Source organism: Gaeumannomyces tritici, assembly GCF_000145635.1.
Source record: "Gaeumannomyces tritici R3-111a-1 unplaced genomic scaffold supercont2.2, whole genome shotgun sequence".
Lineage (NCBI taxonomy): Eukaryota > Fungi > Ascomycota > Sordariomycetes > Magnaporthales > Magnaporthaceae > Gaeumannomyces > Gaeumannomyces tritici.
Genome location: NW_008804546.1, coordinates 4,530,461 through 4,549,368, shown reverse-complemented (window position 1 = coordinate 4,549,368; position 18,908 = coordinate 4,530,461). Strand labels below are relative to the sequence as shown.

Below are 18,908 nucleotides of genomic sequence, written 5' to 3'. Positions count from 1 at the left end.
CGGTCATGCATTGCAATTTTTCTCGCTCTCTTGCACAGCCCCTTTTCCCACGCATTTCCAGGCACGTCACACGAGGCCAGGCCGGCCAATCAGAGCGCAGTGCCGACTGGGAGGGCCGGGCAGACTTGCTGTGCTATGTGCTATGTGCTGTGTGCTATGGCACATAGCCACCAGAGGCGATCAGCAAGGTTGGGAGGGAATCCCTTGGCCAGGTGTTGGCTTTTGCATTCTTCTCTGATGTTCAAAAGAGTTGTTTCGCTCGTTGCCGCGGCGAGCCAAGAGGGGCAAAAGGTGAGCTTTGGTGGAATTGACTCGGTTGGTCATGGCGGAGAGGTCTCTGACCCACAAAGCCCGCCTCTGGGCAGCGTCATCAAGCTGGAGACGCAGAAGACGTGGACGGAATCTAAGGCAATCGGTGCTCGATCATTGCGGCGGCGCCGTATGCACGCGCACGCACGCACACAGGCACACGTGCACGGGGTCTTGTATATTAGGTAGGTGCAGGTGGTAAGGTATGTATGTACCTCTACTAAAAAGAATAAAAGGCCACCACCTCGGCTGTGCCAATCTGGGTGTCTGGAAACATGCGCTCGCACCAGCCTGTGTGACCTGACGCCACTCCATTGGATCTTGGATCCTCCCCATTGGATCCCCAATTGGCTAGAACTCCATGGATGGTGATGTGCATGGCCTGTAGCCTGCCAGCCAACAGTTGGCTATCGACCCAGCAGCCCAGCGCTCCCAGCACTCACTCCCAGGTGTACCGCAACCCACTACAGTAGCCCACACCACCATTCCACCTGGCCTCCACCCGCTGGCTGGCTGCAACCGTTTCGGTCCCTCGCCCGTCTGCCCCCTTTTTCCGCATTGGAGAATTGACACGACGCCTGCCTCGCCCTTGCTCTCCTCGGTCTCCAACTACAGACTGCCGTGATAACGAAGATTGAAACCCAAAGCGACGCGTTTGCGACGACGGGGTTCCCTGCCCACAAGGAAGCCACCCTACCTACCTCTCTTCCCCACGGTTCCGCTCGCCATCGGGGGTCCCTGCCTCACATCGCCTGTCACGTCGCAAACCCCTCATTTCTCCCTTTCCTGGGCCGCCTCCGAGACACAAAAATAAACAATCCTCACTCACTCCCTGTTCGCCGCTCGCGCTCCCATCCAAATCATCCCGGCCGAGCGACCCGGATTTTCCTTCTTTTTCTCCCTTCCTTTCTTGCTCCCAACAGCAACGAAACGAACCATACAAACAAACAGATCTCCCCCGAAACCCTCGAACTAGACCACAAACGTCGCTTGCCCCGCCCCTCGATCCGACGACACGACCGCTGCCTGTCCTGCGCGCTGCCGCCGTCTCGATCAGCTTGGCAGAGCCCTCCTTTGCCTCCCGTCTTATATTTTTCCCTCTCGTGTCACGTGTTTGCTTGCGGCTGTTTGAGATGGGTAAATCGTAAGTCGCCCGACCTTGCCCCAGCAGTCGCCGCCTTGTACTCCGCATTGTGCCGCGTGCCGCCGACCTGCCTTCCGTGTTATCCACGCGCGCGCGCCTCGACAACCTGCCGGTTGGGAATGAAAGCTATAGGAGATACGCAGCGGTCAAAGGGCCATGGCGTAATCGCACAGCATCGCCCAAGGCCATGGAAGGGGGTTTGCGACGGCGGCGGCGGCGGCGGAGCAAGAGAAAGGTCAATTGGCTGACAAACGCTTGCCCGCCGCAGACAGTCGAAGTTGTCGCAAGAGCAGCTGGCCGAACTGCAGAAGTCGACACACTTCGACAAGAAGGAGCTGCAACAATGGTACAAGGGTGCGTTTGCCATCCCTGCCCCGCCGTGACCTGCTCTGCATTGCTGTTGCTGCCCCTGCCACCCCAAGTGGCTACCCCCCGCCCTCAACCCCCCTCGCACGCCGGCGCGCTCCTCCGCCAGACGTCTGCGGCCGCCACCAGATGCGAGCGAAGTCGCGAGCTAAGGATTGGTGGAGTGCAGGCCTGCGGCAGTCTCAGCAATGACGTCAAGAGGGGGATGGGACGACCATCTACACGAGATCACTCAACGCTCGATAAACACCTGGCTAACGCTTCCAGCCGGCTCACCCCAAAATTACAGGCTTCCTTAAGGACTGCCCCTCGGGGACGCTGACCAAGGAGGAGTTCCAGAAGATCTACCGGCAGTTCTTCCCGTTTGGCGATCCATCATCATTTGCCGACTATGTATTCAATGTATTCGACAGCGATAAGTCGGGCACCATTGACTTCAAGGAGTTCATCGTAGCCCTGAGCGTCACCAGCCGCGGGAAGATGGAGGATAAGCTGGATTGGGCCTTCCAGCTCTATGACATTGATGGCGACGGCAAGATCAGCTACGACGAAATGTTACAGATCGTCGAGGCTATCTACAAGATGGTGCGTATGGAAGAATGCCTGCCGGCCGGGTCGCCCTGTGGACACCTGCTTTCTGGCTCTTGATCTGGCTGACACTCTACACTGCCTCCCAACACAGGTCGGATCCATGGTCAAACTCCCCGAGGACGAGGACACACCCGAGAAGAGGGTGCGCAAGATCTTCCGCATGATGGACAAGGACGAGAACGGCAGCTTGGACATGGAGGAGTTCAAGGAGGGCAGCAAGAGAGACGAGACAATCGTGTCCGCCTTGTCTCTCTATGACGGCCTAGTCTGATACAACGGGCTAGCCGGCTCCTTCACCCATCCATCCTCTCCAAACAAACCCAATCCTAATCCTCAAAGACGTCCATTTCCACTTGTACTGCTCTCCTTCCACGCCCTCAAAACCTAGCGATCCCCTGGAACCTTTTTCCGCGCCGACCCTTGAAGTCCGACGCATTCCCCCCTGTCGATCCTCAAAGCTTCTTGGAAGATAGCGAGCCGATAGGGGCTGATTCTTGTCTGCTGTGCTTGTCTTTCTCGCGCTATTATAACCTTTTCGGGCTGTTTGTATATCCTCCCACTGTTTCCCACGCACCCACAATCTTGACGCTTACAAGGGCGTCGCGAGAGGGGCACATCAAGGCTAGACGAGCGCGATGGCGCCGTCATGTTGACTTGCATAACCTGCTTTGACCCATGCCGTCTATAGGTGAATCTATGTATACCTACGAAAGTACCCCATTGAGTCGAGGGGGGGGGGGGGGGGGGGGGGCACTGGGAGACGGAAGGGCCTTGGCCTTGGAGAGACGCCACTCATGGTCGCAGTCACCATATAGTCATGCTGTCTAGATTCCACTCGAACGCTGAAACTTGGCCCCAAATCAAGAGCCGCGCAAAGCAAGGCGAAGAAGAAAAAAAATCTCATTATAGTTCTCGTGGCTCATCTGGAATTCAAAACCAAGTCAAAAGGCTCGGGAGCAGACAACATGCCTCGACGGCTTAGGATCATAGTGTTGGTATTCTGGAACGCCTTCCTCCTGCGATATTGCGACCAAAGAACAAACAAACAAAAAGACCAAGAGCAGCAGCAAAACCAAAACAGGAACACATGGGGAAGGAAATAAAGCACCAGCAGTCAGAAAAGGCTTGTCTTCAGCAATAATATCGTGACAACAGGGTCGCTACTCCGGATCGAGAACTACGCGTCGCCGTACGCGGCAGCAACCTCCTTCTTGTATTTCTGGAGGATGCCCCTGCGGTTGAGTTTCTGTGCGGCAGTGACAAGTCCCTGTATGACCAAGAATTTTAAAGGTTAGCCATATTGCTTTCTTGAAACGAGACGTCGAGTTTGGATCTGCCATCACTCACATTCTGAGGGGTCCACTCCTCGTCCGACAGCACGACGCCGTCAATGATCTCAATGCCCGAAAGGCCGCCCTGCCGACCCTGGCTCTGCAGCTCCTTGAGCACGGCGCTGATGACCTTCTTGTTGTGCACAAGCGCCTCAAGGTCGCCCTCGACGCCGACCGAGCTCGCGATCTTCTTGAGCGCCGGCTCCATGGGCACAATGAGGGCGACGGGCTTCGCCTTGGAGTCGTCGGCGTAGCAGCAGATGTTGCCAACCACGGGGGCGGATCGGTAGATGGACTCGAGCTTCTCGAGCGCGATGTACTCTCCGTTGAGCGTCTTGATGAGGTTCTTCTTGCGGTCAATGAGCTTCAGGTGGCCGTTGGGGAAGAACTCGCCAATGTCGCCCGTCTTGAACCAGCCGTCCTCGGTCAGGGCCTCTGCCGTCTCCTTCTCGTTCTCGTAGTAGCCGCTCATGACGGTGGGGCCGCGCAGCCAAACCTCGCCCTGGGGGTTGGGCTTGTTGGTCACATGGTAGCCCGCGTCGGGGAAGTCGACCAGCTTCATTTCGACCGAGCCGGGCATGGCGCCCATAGTGTCGATGGACCACTCCAGGGGGTTCTGGAGGGTGCCCATGGCACACGTCTCCGTCAGGCCGTAGCCGATGATCATGGGGCAGATGGCCATCGAGATGAAGCGCTGCGTCTCCTTGGCGACGGGTCCGCCGCCGTTCAGGCAGAGCCTCATCTTGCCGCCCGTGGCCTCCTTGATCTTCTTGAACACGACCGAGTCCAGGACGCCCGAGCCGGGCAGGCCCGTGCTCATCAGACCCGTCTTCATCGACATGGCGCCCCAGAACAGGTTGCGCACCACAGGGCTGCCGGCGTTGACCTTGCCGATAATACCCTTCTTCACGTTCTCCCAGACCGCGGGGACGCCAACAAGGACCGTGGGCTTGAACTCCTTGATGTCACCGTTGCAGTTGCGGACCGACGCGTCCGAGAGGGTCTTGGGGTTGCCGTAGCCCAGCGTGGCGCCCCAGTGGAGCGCTGCGTTCTCGAAGACGAACTCGAGAATGTGGGCCGCGGGGAGATAGGTCAGGACACCATCGCCAGGGCCGACAAAGGGCCCGACAACAACGCCAACACCGGCAACGGCACCGACGACGTTGCTGTGCTTCAGAGGCACGCCCTTGGGGGTTCCGGTGGAGCCCGAGGTGTACATGATGCAGCAGAGATCCTCGGGCTTGGGCGGGACGGGGTCGACGGGGTTTTCCTTGCCGAGCGTGATGAGGTCGTCGAGACTGATGACGTTGACGTTGGGGTATGTCTCCTTGAGCTTGTCGATGTGCTCCTGCTTGACCTTGTTCTGGGTGTTCCATATGACATGCTGGATGTCGGTGGCGTCCTTGAGCACGTTGCCGAGGGTGGGCAGCAGGTGGGGGTCGAGGAAGATGGCCTTGGCCTTGGTCGCGACCATGGAGTGCCTCAGCCCCTCCTCGCCGAGCGTGTCGTAGGCCGTGACGATGGGCATGGACTGTGAGCTGGCGCCGTGGGACATGGCCAGCCAGAACTGCGAGGTGGCGGCGAAGATGTGCAGGCGGTCGCCGGCGGTGAGGCCGAGCTTGCGCAGGCCGGAGCCGAGGTCGAGCATCAGGCGCTCGTACTCATTGTACGACAGGTACTCGTAGCCCGAGAGCTCAAAGTAGGTCCATTGCTTGTCGATCTCGGTCTCCTTGCCGTCGACGACCTTCTTGATCTTCTTGGTCTCCTGGTGGGTGCGGACGAGCTTGCGGGAGCCGACGCACTTTGCGTTGCCGAACTTGGCGACGCCGACGCGCACGAGCTCGTAGGTGGTGGCGATGTTGGGCTCGGGTTTCGAGAAAAGCTCCGTGGCGGCCTGGGGGTGGCGGCGCGGCTTCGTCTCACCGGGGACATCTGGCGCACCGGGGACCTCGATCGAGAAGGGCCCTTTGGCCTGCATCCTCGGGATGAGGTTCTTCTCGCTTGAGCCCGGCATGGTGGCGACGGGGCGTATGTGGTTGTGTGGGTTTCTGCTGTCTGCTGCCTGCTATTTGCTGTTGGCTAGCTGCTGCTGCTGCTGCTGCTGCTTGCTTGCTTGCTTTCGCCAAGGGTCAGCAAGTCGTCCTCGCCTCTTCGGCCTGGATGTGGATGGGTTGCGCGTGGGTTATAGTATGTGGGAGCAGATGGGAGAGGAGCGTGCGGTCGGTTGAGGGGTGGAGAAAAGGGGAGGAAAGCAAACGGCGCAGGAACGGCCAAGGAGGACGACGGGGCAGGGGAGGATCAATGGGCCGGGGGAGGCCTGGACAAAACTGTACTTTTCAGGGAAGACCGAGGCTCAGGTTGGAGCCTGCTGGAAGGCTATTTTGCGTTGCTGCCTCTCGACGGTCGGCTTCTTGGGGTGGCTGGGCGTTGGTCGGAGTGGGGAGGCTTGGATCGTTTTGGGGAAGGGGAGGGCACTTTTCTGGCGCGTGTCCAGGACCAAGAACATGCAGGTGCTTGGCGAGGCACGGCCTTTGATCTGCTGTTGCTGGTGACAGCATAGAAGGGGTCCAATGGGAAGCGTGGTAGCGGGCGGGGTCCAAGGTGGCCGCGAAAATGGAGCCAGACAGCTCTCGGATCACAGCGAGACGTGCAGGGCTCCACAGTCAAATTGATGGGATCGCCTGCGGGCTCGTTCGCTGGCTGTGGCTGTGCCTAGGAAGGTACCCCTCGGAACCTAAGCACGTAGAGGTCCGGTAGGTCGCACTGGTGATGCGTGCCTGCGTCACCAGTGTTTGTTCCCTCCTCTTGTGCCTGTCTTGAACCAGACTCCCCGATTTGTTGGGAGACAACTCTCAACTCTGGGCGCGCAGGCAGCTGGCTCCCGTCAGCACCAACCGACAGACCCGCCAGCCCTTCGGCAACCCAGCCCTTTCCCCAACGTGCCCAGGCTCTCCAGGCCAAATCTGCATCTCACGGCCTGCTCAGCCATCAGAGTGGTCTGCCACACCCTGGCTCCCTTGTCAAAATCGTCTGCTTGGCTTTTTGGGGCCGAAAAGCCGCATCCTCGTTTTTTTTTAAAAAAAAAAAAAATTTAATATTTATTTTTTGTTTAATTTCTATTTATTTATTTAACTTCTAATTTTTAATTTTTTTTAATATTTTCATGAAGGCAAGCAGTCTCCAGTCTATGCTGAGAATTCCCATGTCAGGGCCACAATGGCTTCTGCACTCTCTTGATTGAGTCTAATCCCTGTTTCAGATGGTCAGAGTGCCGAGTAACGAGGCTGCCGCTATAAAAATGGGTGTATAATGCATGCAGCTATCACCTCGGCTTCCCTGGCTTGGCTTTCACATGAGCGGCATGTCCTGTCTGTCCTGGTGATTTTGGACCGGCATGGCCCGACAGCACGCACGAAACCACGCGAAAGGCAAGCCAAACGGTTTCATGAGCCCGCCGCGGCCGCTCGGCCTGTCCGGACATGCAACCTGGAGGTCAATGGGAGTGGGCGCGCAATCGCCACCTCTGGGACCTGCTGGCTCGCCGCCGAGGCTGCTGCTGGCATGTGTGTGATTCAATATTCTCGAGCAAACAAAGCATCACGCAGCTCAGTGCTCAGCCCCTGGCGGAATCGTGGCCCACGGGGTCGCGCCCAAGACAGAGCCAAGATGCGCCGTCGAAGCTCGAATTTCCCACATCGGCCTAGCTCGCTCAATATACCAAGAATTCCGGGGTTTCGTGGAGGGGTTTCGTGCGGTGCTGGGCTTGGTACGGAGGCGGGGGGACCTCCAGCCCGCGTCCAGGTCCTGTCAGTAATGGACGCTCAACGACCTCCCTCTGCACCTAGCAAAGGTTCAGATAGATCATCGCCTGCTCAGAGCCAATGAGTGGATTTGAGGCGGCCAGCCAATACCCGGCCATCAAACGCATGCCGCCCATCTCAATTCTCATCCATTATCGTCCGCTTCCAAACCACCTGAAGAAGAAGTAACTTCAGGCAAGACCTGTGCTCCCCACCGTAAATCCAAGCGTTGCCGCGCCAGTTTCAATCCGATGCGATGCGCCGCCGCCGCCAGGCCAAATTAAACGCACCCTTCACCCCCTCCCCAGCCCCGACCACTTGCATCTCTGGGCCTTCTTGGCCAGCTCGGCACGCCAAGCTCGTCTCCCTTGGCATCCCCCCCCTAGCCTGAAGGAGGTGCTTGGCAACTACCATCTGCAAGGGAAATACACCATAAAAACCCACCCACACAAGGGTCATTAGGGGTCATTAGGGGCTACCCCCGGCCATGTCTTTTCACTGCAAAATAGATAGAACCAGTACATGATCCCGGTTAGGCCATGTGTCAGTCGATGCAGATTTTTTTTCTCGTTTTTTTTGGCCAATTCATTTTTTCTTTCCTGCTACAACAACGATCACTACCGGCCCAAAAAGATTACGGCCAAAATAAAGTAAATTAACAACTTTAACGCCAAATATCTAATATTTGGTAAGGGCCCCTTCGTTAGCAATAACCATCCTCAAGCGCGTAATCATTGATTTGGCCAACGTATCCAAAAAGGAGGCTTAAATCCGGCCCCAGGCCGCCCAAACCTCGTTTTCCAACCGGTGCTAATTCCAAGCCTGGATATCCGGATACCGGGTCTTTATATCGTTCCCCATCCAAGCCCAAACGTTTTTTATAGGATTTAGGTCAGGGCTTTTGGAAGGGTAATTAAGCACTGTAACCCCCGAAGCTTGAAAAGCGTCCCGTACAATATGGGCTGTATGCATAGAAAATCCGTTCTGCATAAAGGTATCCGAGCTTATTTGTGCCAAAAACTGGTAAACTTTGGGTAAAATTTAATCCCTATACTTAAAAAAGTTAACCCTTCCCTGTCCTTTGGGCCAAAAATAACCCGGGCTTTGAATAAATCCGGCAAAACAACCCCAAAATATATAAAAAGCGGTAGCTTTGCTCTTTCGATTCCAGTTAAAGTTATCGAAATTTTCGGTATGGTGTATAATAATCCGATTTTTACGGCCCTGCCCTGGAGGCTCGTTGGTAACCCACTTTTCGTTAAACCAAACAACCATTAGCCAGTCTTCCGGGGCAAGGCGTAAGTAAAGCTGTTCGTGGGCATAAGCGAGGCGGGCCGCCTTGTGCCCGGCGGATAGGTATATCTTTCGTTTCTTTTTTTTTTGGGTAAAGCCCAAAGCGCCCATGCACGTTTTAAAGGCCCCGTAGCCAAATTTCGGTATTTTAAGGCATTGTTATTGGATGTACCAAACCAAATCGCACCACGGCATGCTTCGGATTTCTTTATTGGAAGGGTTTCCTAAAAGGGATCGGATCCTTTCCCGGTAAAGGGTGCGAAAAAGGAAGGGCCGGCCAACTTTGCTGGCTTTTTTCGGCGTAACAAGCCTTTCGAGGGCCCGTTGGATTTGGTTTTTCGTAACGTTGAGGGCGGCTTGTATATCGTGATATTTGAAGTGGGCGTAGTACCGTAAGGACCGTATCATAAAGCGCTAATCGCGAATTGTATTTTTGGCCCGTTGGGTAAGCTTCGGGCCGGCCGGAGGGAGGTCGAAATCAAGGCCGTCGAAAGCACGCGAAAGAAATAAAGGATCGGCCGGATCGAAAGGAGGCGCCGGCGCCCACGGGTTAACCCAAAGGGTTGGCATTGTGCTTGCACAAGCCAAAAAAAGCTCGTTAATTGGGTGCAACAACGAGCAAAAAAAAAGCAAAAACGAAAAAGTTAAAGGGAAATGCAAAAGTGGGAGGTTAAATTAACCCCAAAATTAACGCGGCCATAAGGCTAGGACAGGGCTGCATGTACTAACCAGGCCATTTGGCCGTGAAAATTGAAAAAAGTACATACCGGGGCGTACCCCGGTTATTGTGGGCCTCCTCCTGTCTTAAACCCCCTGTTGAGAGGTGGGTTTTTATGGTGTATTTCCCTTGCAGATGGTATAGCCCGTTGGCTGCACCATCTCTCTTGTGTCGTTTCGAGGCGACCATTCAGCCGTTTCTGCGACTCCGCCGAGCCCAGCCGTCCCCATCCAATCCTACCAAAGCTCACTTCTTGCGTCTGCACTCTCGGTAACATCCTCTCTTATCCTTAATTTTTCTGTTGACCAAGGAGTGGTGTCGGGTGGCGCAACCAACCCCCCTTCGCGGTCTGTTCCCATTCGCCCGTTGATCCCGATGTCTGCCACCGCCGCCGCCGCCGCCGCCGCCGCCGCCGCCTCCGCCGCCTGCAAGCGAAGAAGGCCCAAATGCTGATTGTGCGGGGCGCCGCTCCCTTGGCTTTCCAGTTCCGGCCACGCCGTGGTGGTTACCTTGCCAGACCATGGCGTCCGTTGATTTCTTCACCCAGGAGCTCGGTCCTGAAATCGAGGATCCCGATGAGGGTTAGGATGTTCCAGTTGCCTCCTTTTGCCTTTTTTATTTTTATTTTTACTTTTCCATCTTTTTTATATCTATTTTTTCTTGGTACTTTTTACACCTAGATTGTCGTTCCTCTGGACTTGCTAAGAGTCTGACCAGCCAACTGCCAGAGACATTCCTCCTGTTCGCCCAAGACATACCGTCGCAGAACCTCGGTTTCGTCGACTCTGCGGCCTCCAGTCTGGAGCTGACCGTTGCCGGCAAGGACCTGACCGTCCACCAGTCTCCGGGCATACTCTCGTCGACGCGGTCGGGCGGCACAACCGGAGCAGGTTGGTCAACGCCATCTTCCTCGTGACCGCCACCCGGTCAGCCGCCTCAGCTGACCGTGGCACACCGCGTCCTTCTCGTAATTGTGCTTGATGTGCGTGTGTGTGTGTGCGAGTGTGGCCCATTTTTGCTAATCATGGGGTTTCTATCTCTCGCTTTGTGGCTTTGTCTGCCCGGCCCTTGACCCGCTCGCTGGTTTTCTGTTTGGGCAACCTGTTTTGCAGTCGTCTGGAAAGTAACTCCCCTTTTCGCCGATTGGGCCGCCTCGCCGGGCAACATCCTCGCCAGGTCCGGCGCCCTGTCCCGGTCCTCGGCCGTGCTCGAGCTGGGCTGCGGCATCTCCGCCATAGTGGGCCTCGTCCTCGCCCCGGCCGTGTCGTCCTACACCCTGACGGACCAGGCGTACGTGTCGCGCCTGGTCGAGCAGAACATCCAGGAGAACCGGGCTGCCCTCGTCTCGGGCGGCGGTGGTAGGTCCTCCGCCAAGAGCAAAAGGGCCGGCGGCGGCGGAGGCGGGTCCGGCGCGCAGACGGCGGGGTCCTCCCTGCGCTTCGCCCCCCTGGACTGGGAGACGGACGAGGTGACGGGCTCGCTCGCCGGCCCCGCCCGGGCCGGGAGCTTCGACCTCGTCATAGCCTGTGACTGCATCTACAACGAGTCCCTGATCGAGCCGCTCGTCCAGACCTGCGTCGACGCCTGCGCGCTAGGGAGGGCGCCCGCCGGGGAAGGTGGCGGCGGCGCCGCCGCCGCCGCCAACGCCCCATGTGTTTGCGTGGTGGCGCAGCAGCTCCGCGACCCCGAGATATTCGAGAGCTGGGTCAAGCGCTTCTGCCGCTCCTTCCATGCATGGAGAATACCCGACGAGAGTCTGCCGCAGGGCCTGCGTTCCAGCTCTGGATTCGTGGTCCACGTTGGGGTACTGAAAGATTTGAGTTGAAAGTCTCGAGGGTGGAATAGAGCAGACAATAACTGATGAGGAGCAAAATTACGGCGGGCGTGTCAGTCCACTACGAGGTCGGTGCTTATGGAGATTTCCCTATGGGACAAAATCGTAACGTCAACTTCACTCGAGTGTCAGACGGCTAGGCTCAAAGCACAATGTTGTTGCTTTCATCATGAATGGTCCTCTGGACAATGCTAACTTTTTATGGAACCAGCCGTATTCTAACGACTGAAGAGAGAGGCAGTCAAACTTCCAACGCATAATGCTCATGCCTAGAAGGCATGGGACGTAGCCCCAGACCCTGCAGGGTTTAGATTTTCAACCCAATAAACTTAATGGCAGGCGATAACTTTCAAAGAAACAGGAATAGATCAAGTCCCAAAACGCCATATATCAATCCCAAGCTGCCCTGTCGCCAACAATCTCACCAGTCGAGAGGCTCCTTCTTGGCCTCGCCGCGGTTGGTGGTCGGCACAGGGACTGCCTTGGCCTGAAGCTTGCCGCCCTGACCCTTCCTCTTGAGGTAGCCAGAGCCGTCGAGCCAAGGAGTCTCCTTGGTCATCTTTCGCTCGAACTCGGAAATCTTGTCCTCAATCTGCATGGTCAGGCCGATGTCGTCGAGCCCGTTGACCAGACAGTGCTTCCTGAACTCCTCGACCTCGAAGCTGCAGATGGTGTTGCCGGCCGCGTCCTTGATGAGTTGGTTGGGCAGGTCGACCTCGATCTCCTTGCCGGCGCGCGCCTCGGCCGCGATGGCCTCGATATGGGCCTGGTCTTTGATTGGGATGGGAAGCATTCCGTTCTTGAACGAGTTGTTGAAGAAGATATCGGCGAACGATGGCGCGATGACACTCCTGATGCCAAAGTCGTTGAGCGCCCAGGGAGCGTGCTCTCGAGAACTGCCGCAACCAAAGTTGGCACCCGTGCAGACCAGAATGTTGGCTTTGCGGTACGGCTCCTTGTTGAGCACAAATTCGGGCTTTTCGCTACCGTCCTCATTAAACCTCATCTCGTGAAACAGAGCCTTGCCCAGACCAGTGCGCTTGATGGTCTTGAGGAACTGCTTCGGGATGATGGCGTCCGTGTCGACGTTTGCCTTCTCGAGGGGGGCCGCGATACCCTTCAAGATGGTGAACTTGGGGAGGCCCGCGGATCCATGGGCGGCCGCCGAGGTGTTGGTATGTGGCGCGTTGTCCTCGGGCTGGTCCGCGATGGCCTCCTTCTCAGCCGCATCCTCCTCGACACGCTCGTCCACGTGCGGCTTGGTAGGTGCCGTATTCTGCCGGAACGCATCGATGTGCGGGCTTGACTTGTACTCGGCCAACTCCCTCACGTCTGTCAGCTTGCCGACGATGCCGGCAGCCGCCGCCATGACGGGCGACATGAGGTGAGTCCTGCCCCCGGCACCCTGGCGGCCCTCAAAGTTGCGGTTGCTCGTGCTGGCGCACCGCTCCTGAGGAGCCAGAATGTCGGGGTTCATGCCGAGGCACATACTGCAGCCAGCCTCGCGCCACTCGAAGCCCGCCTCGATGAAGATCTTGTCAAGGCCCTCCTCCTCGGCTTGGGCCTTGACGAGACCGGAACCGGGCACTACCATGGCGCTCTTGACATTTGCGGCCTTTTTCCTGCCCTTGACCACGGCAGCCGCAGCGCGCAGGTCCTCGATTCGCGAGTTGGTGCATGATCCGATGAAGACCTTGTCGACGGGGATGCTCTGCATTGGGGTGCCGGCTGTGAGCCCCATGTACTGCAGCATGCGTCGCCCGTCGGCCTTCTTGGACTCAGTGGCGAAGGTCTCGGGGTCGGGGACGACACCGGTGATGGGAACAACATCTTCGGGGCTCGTTCCCCATGTGAGGGTTGGGATGATGTCCTTTGCGTCGATAAAGACGTCGATATCGTACTTGGCGTCGGGGTCGGACTGCAGATTCCTCCAGTAGCTGACGGCACGGTGCCACTCGGGCGAGTCGTATTTGGGAGCCAGGGGGCGGCCCTTGAGATACTCGAAGGTGATGTCGTCGGGGGCGACCATACCGGCCCTGGCGCCGGCCTCGATAGACATGTTGCAGATGGACATGCGGGCCTCGACGCTAAGGGCTCGGATGACGGAGCCGCAGAACTCAATGACAGCACCGGTGCCACCGGCGGTGCCGATTATACCAATGGCATGCAGGACAACGTCCTTGGAACTGACGCCGGGCGCCAGCTCACCGTCGACCTGTATTCTCATGTTCTTGCTCCTCTTGGTGATGAGGCACTGCGTAGCAAGAACATGCTCGACCTCGCTGGTGCCGATGCCGAAGGCGAGGGCACCGAAGGCGCCATGGGTCGAGGTGTGGCTGTCGCCGCAGACGACGGTGGTGCCGGGGAGTGTAAAGCCCTGCTCCGGGCCAATGACGTGGACGATGCCCTGTCGCTTGTCGCTCAGGCCAAAATATGTTACGCCAAAGTCCCTCACGTTCTCCTCGAGGGTCACGCATTGGGTTCTGGAGTCGTCCTCCTTGATAAAGCTGGCGATGTCCTTGAGGGCCTTTCGGGAGGTGGTTGGGACATTCTGTTCAAGGCAGCCAATCGGGTGTTAGAAACTGGAGCTTGGCTTGTGGACACAGCTGTGCGAACAGCTGTGTGGTCCAACGTTGGGGGAGCTGGGCACTTACGTGATCCGTAGTCGCAAGGGTGCAGTCCGGTCTCCGGACCTTGCGGCCAGCATTCTTCAGGCCCTCGAAAGCTTGCTGCAAGGTGAAACGCGAGGGTGTTAGTTGGAGATGGGCTCATAGGAGGGAAGCTGCAGCAGTCCAAGATGAAAAGGGGATCACCGAGAGCGGGAGTACATACAGGCGAGGTGACTTCGTGGACCAAATGACGATCTACCGATCCCGACAAACAGACGTCAGCAACTGCCTGCAGCCAAAGCGCGGGGGACCCGGTTTCGGGGCACACAAACCGATGTAGAGGAGGATGGTGCCATCGAGCTCCTCGTCGACAATGTGCGCCTCAAGCACCTTATCGTAAAGGGTTTGCGGGGTACGCTCGGCAGCAGGCATATTTGCAGCTGTTTTTCTGGTGTTGTGGTCCTTGGTGCGCCAGCAATGGTAGAGAAAGGGAGATTGGAGCAGTTGACTTGGAAGAACAATGAAAGGGGCGGGTGGCTGATGATATTATGCGTTCCAGCTGAACACGATGTCTCGCAACCCACTCTGATTGCAGCGAGAGTTGTCGGGAGATAAGAGGATGCGGTTAGGTGCTAGCGGTGGTGGTGGCAGTGGCAAGAGGCGACGACGATGCCCGAGGAGGCTGCTCAGCGTGGTGGTGGCACAATGCGATTTCCAGTTTCCAGCGACTCTCCCAAGAGGACCGGTCCTTCCTTCCTCGAATGCAAAGAAATGATACAAAGCAGACCAGGTTTTCCAAAACAACACAGGCACCAGCGGCGGAAAAAAGACTTCGTTTTCAACTGCTCCTGACATGGGCTTTGTCCCAAGCTTCCCTGTCGCCCTCGCGCGCTGCTACGCCGATCATCGGAGCCCTGGCCACCTCGTCCGGTCGCCGGAACGCGGGGTAGCCGCTTTGGATTTGAAAATGACGACACAGGATTGGCCAGGCGCTGCGGGCCACCAACAAAACATAGCTCATCTCCATCTTTCAATGGCTAGGCAAAGAATATGTACCGGCGTCTTCAAGTTTCGGCGAGCCAGGGAGCCAGCCCTGTCGTATCCTTGCCATGGTGGATTGTCCTTTTCTCTTTTTCTCTTCTCCTTTTTTCCCTTTCGACTTGTTTCCGCTTCTTTTTTGCAGTCATATGTGACCAACAACTGGAGCCTTTCGCCCCAGCAACGCACGCTAGTATCCATCTTTCGCCCACTTAGTGCCGCGTCTTGCCGCTCCTCCACCCACCGCTGATGCTGCTGCTGCGGAGCTCCGACCACAGCCCGGTCGGCCGGCCGGTCCACCCACCGACTGTCAGGTAGCGATAAAGTTACCATGGAGGCAAGTTGGGTTAGCTGGGGGAGAATGCTACGACCGGCCGGCACGGTAGCCTTTGTTCCCACACAAGGAGGAGCCCTGCTTATCCGCCGTATTCTGGGCACATGGCCTCGTAACATTTACAGTACGATCCTTGAGCGGAGGAGCCCCGGGTGTCTTGGCTAGCTCATGCTATCTGCCTAGGAGCCTGCTACAATCTCCGGTCCGGACCTGTCTCGGAAGTCCTAGCGCGAGGGTGGATGTGTGCATGTACAGGTACCTGGGTACCTAGGGACCTGGTACGGTATGTACGCCCGCGCGGTTGTCCCTTGGTTAAGGGTGCCGTCCCCAAGCCTTCCCAGAATAATCACCGATGACCCGCACTGCAACTGGCAGCATGCTTCACGTGAGGACCAATACCGATATTTCTGCCGCTCCTATCATGTACCTATGCAGCCAGTGGAGTATGGCATACTTACCGCTGGGTATGCTGTCGATATAGGCAGGTCCATGCCGATTCGAGATACCCAGCGGTACCCATGTAGGTAATTGGACTCGGCTGTTTATTTACGTTCCTGGGTGCTTGTTTAGTCCAACTCTGCTACATGCTGGGTTGCTCAACATGGGTGGCCTTCGATGTTCGTCTTGGTTTTGCGTGCCCAAGACCGACGTCGCCCTCCCCCGATGCCGGAGCACAGATGAGAGGACCCACCTAATAAACAGCCCAGTCTCTAAAGAAACCCTGTCGCCCCTGGGACCATGCCTCAATCCCTTGAGCAATAGGAGTCTGCCTATCGATACTCTAGGACGAGGAACAAAGAAGAAAAAGTGATGCAAGAGAAAGCGATAAAATAGGGGAGAAGGGCGTGTGTAGAGAACGAGGCTAGTAGAACATACGCAGGCTCCCCACAAGAGCCGAGTAAATATTTTGCTCGCTGTCATTGAAAGATTTAAGAAACCAACGCATTTATGAGCTTCTGTTTGAGGCTCCCCGAGACACCAGGCGGTGAGCAAAACCAAAGCCGGAACCCAATTAGATGAGTATCAATACCTCATCCCATGGGTCGATGCAACGACGAGATGCATTGCCACCCACCCCCATCGCAGACATTGCCAAGAAGGTTACATGCCGAGGGCGGTGCCAAAGGCCATCACGCCGACCCGCGCAACCTCCGTCGCGAACAAGACGGCCCGCCCCGCCCAGACCCCAGCCATCACCGCCCCCATGACGAAGGCGGAGGCGAACGCGAACACGGCCAGGTCGGGCCACGTCGTGCGGCTCGCATTGTAGCGTTGGCGGATCGCCGAGCCGCCGTCGAAGGCCGGGGCTATGAACACCCAGAACGCACACAATACGTCCGCCAGCAGCGCCCTGACGGCCCTCGCAAAGGCACCCGCTGCCGCCAACAGAACGGCCCATTGTCGGTGCTGCTCCTCTTGCTGCTTCTGTTCGTCCTGCTGGGGCTCCTGTCCTTGTGGCTGCTGATCTAGCTCGTGCTGCTCGCCGCCGCCGCCGTCGCTCTTAGCCTCGTCCTCACTGGCTACTGCCGCCGCCTGGCTCTCCTTTGGGGTGTCTGTGGGGCTCTGCTTTCCTTTGGCCGCCTCGGTCATGTCCTCCCTTCCGCCGTCGGGGCGATCCCTTTGCCGAGCCGGGGTGGTCGCCACCACCAACGCCGGCGGTTGGGCGGCATCGCTGGCCCTCTGTGCTTCGCCGCTTCTCGCCAGCACCGCCTGGGCGGCTGCCCTCCTCGCCTCCACCGACGGCGTCCACAGGGTCCTCGGGCCCGCGTGGGCCGCCGCCGCCGCCTTCTTGGTCCCGGGCGTCGCCGTCGCCGTCCGCTGCCGCGCTCCTCCCCACGCGGCCCAGCGTGGGGCCGGCGTTTCCGGCGTGAATGTAGAGGTGAACATGGATCGCTGCGGGCCCACCACCGCCATCCGGCGCTCGGGCGAGGGCCTGGGGCGCACCAGGCTCTGGGCGCGCCACTTGGTCGCCTGGAGCTGGTGCTGCGACGTAGTAGTAGTAGGTGCGGTCGTGGGTGCTTCGGCATGGCGGTCGGGCCTGCTCGGCGAGGAGCTCCGTGGCTGCCTCGGCGGGGAAGGCGCCGGCGAACTGTCTCTGAGGCCAGGAGCTGGCGGGCTGGATATCGCCATCTCTGCCGTGCTGTCCGCCGACTCCGTCGTCGATTGCCGGAGCATCACCGTGCTCTCGTCCTGGCTCCTCCGCGTCTCGTTCCTGCTCTGCTGTTTCTCGATAGCGACTTCTGAGGTCCTCGAGAGGAGCTCTAGGTCGGAGCCATTGCCAGTAGTGGTGGTGATGTCTGTGCACGCAGACCCGCTGATCCCTGCCGTCGTGTCCTGCGAGGCCTTCTCCGGGGAATGGCCGCACCTGTCGTCCCTCTCCCGGGCCGGGACGTCTGTCGGCCGCATCCCCGGGAAGCTCATGAACTGGGGCTGCCCGTCCGCCTTGCTGTTGCCCGTCAGCTTCGGCATCGGCCACGTCTCCAGCTGCCCGAGTGTCATCACGGCCTTGGTCGATTTTGCGAGCCTGAGGCGGGGAGCTGGCCGTGCGGGGCCTGGCGGGGGCTGCTGTAGCTTGACCGCCTTCGACGGGGATGAGGTCGCTGTAGGTTCTTCCCCCTCTGCCCCGTCCGGCTGCTGTCGGGCTTCCGGCGGCTCTGGCCGGGACGGGCTTTCGAGGGATTCGGTGGGCGAGATCGGGCCGCGGGACTGCTGCCACGCTCCCGCTTCCTGTCTGATCGAAGCTGAGATTGGGACTTTGAAGCCTCCGGCCGAGCAGGTCACGGTCGCTGGACGGACCTTGGCCGGCTGGTTTGTGCGGGTCGCGAGGGATGCGGTCACTTCCCACGGGCCTCCTCCGAACGGCCTTGTTAAGCCGACGGCTCGGGGAGGCGATCGAATCCCTAAAAAAGGCTCCCCCGTATGTGGCTGCCCTAGCCTCAACGCCGCCGCGGCCTGCTCTCTGGAAAGGGCCCGAGGGGAAGACTGAGGCTTTGGCGTCCGCGCAGGCTGATTCGAGGAAGGGCCACTCAATTCCCGGCCGTCGTCCTGGTGATCACGAGGTGACGTGCCGATGAGAATTCCATGAGAATGCAGTTCCTGTGCCGAGTGCCCAACAGCGCGCGAGTCACGTCTGGAGGGAGAGCGCACGATCGTTGTCTCCGAGGATGATCGCCCGTTATGCGTCGACTGGTTGAAACGGTCGCCGGCGGGTGTCAGGCTTATAAGCTTCTCTGCTCCGCCCGGCTTCGGTTCAGGCATATCCAGAGCTGGGAGGAGTGCACCGTCAGCGAATTCCTGGCAATATCAGATAAAGAATAAGAACGAATGGAGTGCCGGGTGGGGCGTCTGCCTCTTACATGAAGCGCCGCTATGTAGGGACGGAATAGGACTGAGGGCCGGTTCTGCCACAGACGACCACTGATGTTCGTCTCTTCTCCAGCGAGTTCTTATCTGGGTCCTATGCACTGCGCCTCCGGCTACCGTAGCCTTTGCGCGTCCACGCTCTCGAACTGGGCTCTCGCGAGAAGCCTGGGCGGGATTC

General features: G+C 58.2%; 7 protein-coding genes across 7 annotated transcripts; 4 read left to right on the top strand and 3 right to left on the bottom strand.

The window, feature by feature from the left end:
* Positions 1-552: 552 nt before the first annotated feature.
* Positions 553-3,144, top strand: GGTG_04079 (calcium-binding protein NCS-1). The gene is made up of 4 exons (XM_009221869.1): positions 553-1,453; positions 1,722-1,807; positions 2,109-2,404; positions 2,502-3,144. The coding sequence occupies exons 1-4, from the start codon at positions 1,443-1,445 to the stop codon at positions 2,679-2,681; spliced, it is 573 nt and encodes a 190-aa protein (XP_009220133.1). The 5' UTR covers positions 553-1,442; the 3' UTR covers positions 2,682-3,144.
* A 19-nt stretch (positions 3,145-3,163) lies between these two features.
* GGTG_04078 (long-chain-fatty-acid-CoA ligase 1) lies at positions 3,164-6,281 on the bottom strand. The gene is made up of 2 exons (XM_009221868.1): positions 3,758-6,281; positions 3,164-3,677 (listed from the first exon to the last, which is right to left on the bottom strand). Exons 1-2 carry the CDS (start codon positions 5,753-5,755, stop codon positions 3,588-3,590), a joined length of 2,088 nt encoding a protein of 695 aa, XP_009220132.1. The 5' UTR covers positions 5,756-6,281; the 3' UTR covers positions 3,164-3,587.
* Positions 6,282-6,486: 205 nt separating this feature from the next.
* GGTG_04077 (hypothetical protein) lies at positions 6,487-7,715 on the top strand. The gene is made up of 2 exons (XM_009221867.1): positions 6,487-6,910; positions 7,001-7,715. Exon 2 carries the CDS (start codon positions 7,051-7,053, stop codon positions 7,624-7,626), a length of 576 nt encoding a protein of 191 aa, XP_009220131.1. The 5' UTR covers positions 6,487-6,910; positions 7,001-7,050; the 3' UTR covers positions 7,627-7,715.
* Positions 7,716-8,498: 783 nt separating this feature from the next.
* On the top strand, positions 8,499-9,087 carry GGTG_04076 (hypothetical protein; the record flags this gene model as incomplete). Its single annotated transcript, XM_009221866.1, has 4 exons — positions 8,499-8,505; positions 8,605-8,733; positions 8,820-8,839; positions 8,968-9,087. The coding sequence occupies 4 exons, from the start codon at positions 8,499-8,501 to the stop codon at positions 9,085-9,087; spliced, it is 276 nt and encodes a 91-aa protein (XP_009220130.1).
* A 788-nt stretch (positions 9,088-9,875) lies between these two features.
* On the top strand, positions 9,876-11,532 carry GGTG_04075 (hypothetical protein). Its single transcript, XM_009221865.1, has 4 exons — positions 9,876-9,899; positions 10,038-10,133; positions 10,281-10,442; positions 10,665-11,532. The coding sequence occupies exons 2-4, from the start codon at positions 10,073-10,075 to the stop codon at positions 11,375-11,377; spliced, it is 936 nt and encodes a 311-aa protein (XP_009220129.1). The 5' UTR covers positions 9,876-9,899; positions 10,038-10,072; the 3' UTR covers positions 11,378-11,532.
* On the bottom strand, positions 11,450-15,201 carry GGTG_04074 (3-isopropylmalate dehydratase). Its single transcript, XM_009221864.1, has 4 exons — positions 14,328-15,201; positions 14,219-14,250; positions 14,041-14,115; positions 11,450-13,937 (listed from the first exon to the last, which is right to left on the bottom strand). The coding sequence occupies exons 1-4, from the start codon at positions 14,425-14,427 to the stop codon at positions 11,808-11,810; spliced, it is 2,337 nt and encodes a 778-aa protein (XP_009220128.1). The 5' UTR covers positions 14,428-15,201; the 3' UTR covers positions 11,450-11,807.
* A 776-nt stretch (positions 15,202-15,977) lies between these two features.
* Positions 15,978-17,866, bottom strand: GGTG_04073 (hypothetical protein; the record flags this gene model as incomplete). The annotated part of the gene is made up of 2 exons (XM_009221863.1): positions 15,978-17,732; positions 17,793-17,866. The coding sequence occupies 2 exons, from the start codon at positions 17,864-17,866 to the stop codon at positions 16,469-16,471; spliced, it is 1,338 nt and encodes a 445-aa protein (XP_009220127.1). The 3' UTR covers positions 15,978-16,468.
* Between the last annotated feature and the right edge of the window lie 1,042 nt (positions 17,867-18,908).